Source organism: Equus caballus, chromosome 25 (genome assembly GCF_041296265.1).
Source record: "Equus caballus isolate H_3958 breed thoroughbred chromosome 25, TB-T2T, whole genome shotgun sequence".
Lineage (NCBI taxonomy): Eukaryota > Metazoa > Chordata > Mammalia > Perissodactyla > Equidae > Equus > Equus caballus.
Window position 1 is genome coordinate 34,487,590 of NC_091708.1, and position 6,110 is coordinate 34,493,699.

Consider the following 6,110-nt stretch of genomic DNA (forward strand, 5'->3'; position numbering starts at 1 on the left):
AGTGTCTATAAACTTTAATTAGGAAGTGTAGGTAAAGTCATTAGCCTAGCATCCAAGTATTCACTAAAATGTTCACCATTCCTGTAAATGGTAATTTGTGGACTATTATGGTTTGGGAAATTTCTGGCATCAAGGAACTTTAAACGACCACCCACTTCTACACCGACCACAAGTTTACAGATCTAGGTCACTGGGACCCAGCCAGGTTCACAAGAGAAGTGTGACGATGCTCCAAGAACCACACCTCAGCACTGGAGCCTCACCTTACTAAAAGGAAAGAACAACTGATAACAGTTTTCAGAGGCTATTTTGCTGTTGCTGCCACAAAGAATTTTTACAATGTGTCTCTATTTTCGTGTAGCAGATTATCCCTCTATCCTTACCAAGATCTACGCTCACAGAGAGCAGGAGCGTTGCCTTTCTGCTCACTGTGGTATTCTCAGTCCTTAGTAGAGGTCCATGTTCAGATTCAATGTTAAATATATAATTGTTGAACAGGGAAAGCCCTCTTGATTCTTAGCAATGAGGGGTTGTTTGCTGCTTTTGGGTGCGATGTTTTTCTGGAGCCAGACTAGGTAGAAAGCAGATGCCTGCATCCCTATATGTGAGTAATTATTAGAGTGTAGCTAAAAATTAATTGTTTTCAGAGTTTGTGACAGAGAATTAAAGTATGAGATGTGATGGTCATGATCATCCTTTCTAGTTTCCTGATCTACCTGAGCTTTATTCACCCCCAGCATACAGAAGAGCAGTATGAGGTCTGAGAACAAGAGCAGCGTGTCAGAGTTCCTCCTCCTGGGGCTCCCCATCACGCTGGAGCAGCAGGACCTGTTCTTTGTTTTATTCCTATGCATGTACCTGACCACAGTGATGGGGAACCTGCTAATCATCCTGCTCATCAGGCTGGACTCTCGCCTACACACCCCCATGTACTTCTTCCTCAGCCACTTGGCCTTCTCTGACATTTCCCTTTCATCTATCACGGTTCCAAAGATGCTCAAGAACATGCAGACTCAGCAACAATCTATCCCCTATATGGGGTGCATTTCTCAGTTGTATTTTTTCATAGTTTTTGGTTGTCTTGACAATTTCCTTCTTGCAGTGATGGCATATGACAGGTATGTGGCCATCTGTCAGCCACTCCACTACACAACTTTTATGAGGCAGGAGCTGTGTGTCTCACTAGTAGCTGGGTCCTGGTTCTTCTGTTGTGCACATGCCCTTTTGCACACCCTCCTCTTGGTCCAATTGTCCTTCTGTGCTGACAATACCATTCCCCACTTCTTCTGTGACCTCACTGCACTCCTGAAGATAAGCTGCTCAGACATCTCTCTCAATGAGCTGGCCATCTTCACTGAGGGAATAATGCTTTTGATTCTGCCTTTGACTGGTGTCTTGGGCTCATATATCTGTATAGGGACCACCATCCTAAGAGACCCCTCTACCAAGAGACTCTTTAAAGCCTTTTCTACTTGTGGCTCCCATCTCCTTGTGGTATCATTGTACTATGGGACACTTGCAGGTGTCTACTTTTTCTCCACATCATGGGACTCCAATGACAAAGTCGTAATTGCTTCAGTCGTGTATACAGCAGTTACCCCCATGCTGAATCCCTTCATATATAGCCTGAGGAACAGAGATATAAAACATGCCCTAGAAATATTTGTCAATAGGGCTAAATTCTTTCAGTGACAATCACTAAATACTTTTATTGCAGTCGTGAGCAGAGTGAGATGTGTCTTCTAAAATTATTGTGTTTGACAGCTGTACACAATTTTAAAATAATATACATTCTGCTATCATGAATATTGTTGTTACTATGCTAACTACACCAAGTTTGCTAATTGGAATGTTACATGTTCTTAATCCCTAATTAATTTCTTCTGCTTGTTTGTAACTTCTAATAAGATATGTACATAATCTTATGGAAAATATTTTGCACAATATCATTGTGGATTTGTTTTTTTATCCTTCTTGTTATGTCATTTTTTGCTAATGTATGTTTTATACTATGCTATTGAGGACATGTAAATTTATCGTCATGATCTGCTCATGGTGGACTCATTCTTTTAGGTAGTAGTGTGCTGAAGATGGCTTGCATTGGCTGAAAGGTGATTGTGCACATCTCTTCCAACTCCACATTCAATGACATCATATTGGTAGGTTGAAATCAGGCATAATGGGAACCGTGACACTATGGAAATTGGAAAATCATACAAAGCAAGACATGGTAAAAAAAAAAGGGAGAGAGAGCATCATTTTTCATGCATTTAAAAGCACACTACTGCATTTATAATTAGGAGATATCTCTCTTTATCTCTAGCAATGGCTCCTACCTTAACCTCTCATCCACTTGTTCTGATATTAGTATAGGTACACCAGTTTTGTTTTGGTTAGTATTTTGATGGTATTTATTTTCCATCACTTTAAGCTAGTCTCTGTCATTTTATTTGTGAGGACTCTGCTCTTAACAGAGTAAAGTTGGGTTTTGCTCTTTTTATGATGACTGACATTGATTAAATTTCTGGAGAATTTGATCTATTAACATCTAATACAATCATAATACATTTTAATTTATATTTTTCATATTACTATATATTTTCTGTTGGACATCTGTTGTATATTTATTGTGTATTTTCTTTCTCCTTTTTGATAAGTTAAATATATATTTAGTTTCCCCATTCCCCTCTATTAACTTTTTAATCATACATTATTATTTTATAATTGTTTTCTGTGTCTTATGTAGAGATTCCTCTTACTTTCTCTTCAATTTTTTAAATTGTTGTATAATATACGTAACATGAAACTTACCCTTGGAACCATTTGAGCTATACAATTCAGTGGTGTTTAGTACATTCATCACCACTGTCTCATCCAAAGACTCCAAAAGAAAACTCTATGGAATGTCAATGCAATCGGGTACTTTGCAGCTGTGAAAAAATAATTATAATGACATCCATGAACCAATATGGAGGGATTTCCAGGATATATTGTTAAATGGAAAAAAGCAATGTGTAAGAAAACAAGCATAGCATGCTACTTTTTGTGCAAAAGTGAAAAGGAAGCAAACTATATATATATATATACTGGATGTTTGAGCAAAAAGAAATAGAAAAAGAACAAATCAGAAACTAATGAGATTGCTCACCTACAGGAGGTGAGTAGGAATGTGGTAGAAAAGGTAGGGAGATGAGTATGTTTATTTCTCTAGTTTTGATTACGTTATCTTTTACCTACTAAAAAATAAACAGAAGAGGGTGGGGAATAAAGCAAAATAGAATAAAACAAAACAAATGAACCTAACTACATTGCAAATTAATCCCATAATCGGACTAAAATGGAATATTAACTAACTAACCTAAGTAATTCTTGAACACAGAATTTCGTCTATTTAATCTCAAAATAAAGAAAAAATCTAAACATAGTTTTTGAGCTGCAGTTAGTTCTTCATTAACAGTGATGTGAGTTCAAGGTTCTGAAATTACATGACATATATTCAAAGATTCAACAAATAAGTAAACATATTGTGGAAAAGGGAATGACTCCTCACTATCAGGAAAGGCACCATGTTGTGTGGAAAAGAAGAGACTGGAAAGAACTTTATGGTGTCAAACTAGATTTGGAGATATCAACTTGAACCATGTTTTTCAAATGTATAAATAGATTGAAATGCATACGTTATTTGTGTCAATATCTATAATGTTCCCATCCCCTAATCTTTCTGACCCACCTCCTATGGGTAACCCATCTTTAGTTTATTACTTTGTAGTGTCTACTTCCTGCGTTCATATATATATATATATATATAAGTTCATATATATATATATATATATATATATATATATAATTTCCCAACTATGTTCTCTGAGACCATTCAGAATCCTTTAAAGAAATGAACTTGCCTAATGACAAATTTGCTCTTTACCATTCTCCTCTAAAAGTGGCCTATGTTACTTAGAAAAATGGCTGATTCCAGGGTGCAGCCAGGGCACAAGAACAAAATACAACTGATAATTGCAGAAGAAATTATAGAATTAGAAAATCGCTATTTGGTCACCACATCTGCAATAAACTTTAAATATCAGAATCACTAATGGTTGTTAAGCTGGAACCATGCCAAAAAGGAAGAAGGCCAGGTCATCACTGGCATTGGGGACACCATCTCCTGGGACCTCAGTCCCTCTGGCTCATGGACACACAGCTCCCCAAAGGAGAGTAAGAAACAGGCCAGAAGCTTGGGAAGTTTGTTTAAGTTCTCTCATTGGTAACTAAATATTCTATTTTGACATTTCCCTGGAGTTTGTTAAGCAATACGAAAGTCTATAGGTGATCTGAGGCCACGGATATTTCTCCAAATTGTCTGGATACCAGATCTCCTGAAGAGAAGCTGAGGATTTGGGCAGCAGTCTGGAGCAGAAGGTGTTTGAGGTCACTAGTGAAGAGCGTGGGGTCAGAGGGAGCTGGAAATCTGCATTTGGTGGATCTGCCTGTATGCTTGTAGATTTGCGTGCCTTTGTGTTCATGGATGTGTGTGTGTGTGCGCATGCATGTTATTTATGATTGTGTGTGTATATGAGTGTTTATGAACTGAACCACATATTGATCATCCTTCCCTTAGGATGAGAACTGGTCACAGGCGACTATAATCCTCAAATAAGTAGCATGTGCGTGCCTTATATCAATTACAGAAATGTAATTTATAATTCAAGTGTTCTCATAAAGAAAACTCCAAACACAAATGGCTTGATTGGCAAATTTTATCAAATATTTTTGAGGAAGAAATAGTTCCAATGGATTATGTTTACCAAGTGGTAGAAGAATTATTCTTCCATTATTTCCTAATTTTTTACTTTACTTATCTTTTAATGTTGTTGAATGACCATTTGTAGAATTGGTAATTTGACTAATTTATTGTTATTGATTTGGGCTGGTTCTGTGTAAATAAAGTAGTCAGAGGCTTGAACTAAGGAAGATCCTTAATCTCTATTAGCTCCCTTTTTCCCTGACGCAAGAGTAAAAGGATCGAGAAAGAAAACTACTGTGGACAAGGTATTAGTCTTGGGGAGACCTCAGTAGTCTTTTTGTCTATATGAAAGAGGCCAGGTTTCAGAATCTGACATCTAAGAAACCCCTACTCTGCATCCAGTCCTGTGCTAGGCTCTGAATGGTCGAGGAGAGGGGAGAAGTAAATAACACAACCTCTGTCCTAGAGGTGCAATCACATTTGGGACATAGGAAAGAAATGTGTCCAAAATTGTAGGGCAGATTGTATGTGTAATAAAAACTGGGGTTGGAGGGATGGGTAGGCAAGGTGTGCAGGAGGTAACATTGAGAATGATCCTCTACAAGTGGCCACTTTCATAAGAGTCTGAGAGAAGCCCAGCCTGTGGAGGTGTCTGCTAACATGTGTTAAACACAGAGGGAACAAACTTGGATTAGGTTATGGATTGAAATTTGTATCACAGAGTTGTGTTTTTCTGAGGGGACAGCTTGGGTCTTTCTCAGGGAGGAAGTAGGTCTTTACAGTTTCGAGGAATTTATTAATCCATCAACTGAGGCATTCATTCACTCTCAACTCTCTGTCAACATGAATGATTATAAATATATTTACCTTTTGTTGGAGTATACAAAGAAAATGATCATAAGAGCTGGCATTTATTGTGTATTTATCATGTGCTTTAGTATGCATTATCTCAGTTAACCTTAATAGTAACTTCATAATGACAATACTATTATTATCTGAACTTTAAAGCTGATGAGACAAAGATGAGAGAATTTATTTTACTTGTTCAGGGCCAACAATGAATGACTGGCCCAGCCCAGCATCCAGTTCATTCTGACCAGTGCATTGGCAACATCAATATTTGAAGATGACTAAGACATTCCTGCTTCCTGGCTGGAACTATGAACAGGCATAGAGGAGGAGCCCAGGATGACCCTGATATCATGGGCACCCTCTCAGGTGGCTCCTGCAGGTCAGTCCCTCCAGCTTTTGCACAAGCTCCTCTCAAGATCTGATAGGAATGGGAGGTATTTAGTCTACTTTGACTTTTTCCTTAGCCAGGAGCTTAGGGAATTTCTGAGTCCTCTCTGTGGTTTATAAGATGGTA

At 37.9% G+C, this 6,110-nt stretch overlaps 1 protein-coding gene across 1 annotated transcript; it reads left to right on the plus strand.

The window, feature by feature from the left end:
* The first annotated feature begins 753 nt into the window (after positions 1 to 753).
* OR1J46B (olfactory receptor family 1 subfamily J member 46B) lies at positions 754 to 1,692 on the plus strand. Its single transcript, NM_001391865.1, is given in 1 exon segment — positions 754 to 1,692. A coding segment is annotated over 1 exon segment (939 nt).
* Positions 1,693 to 6,110: the final 4,418 nt, after the last annotated feature.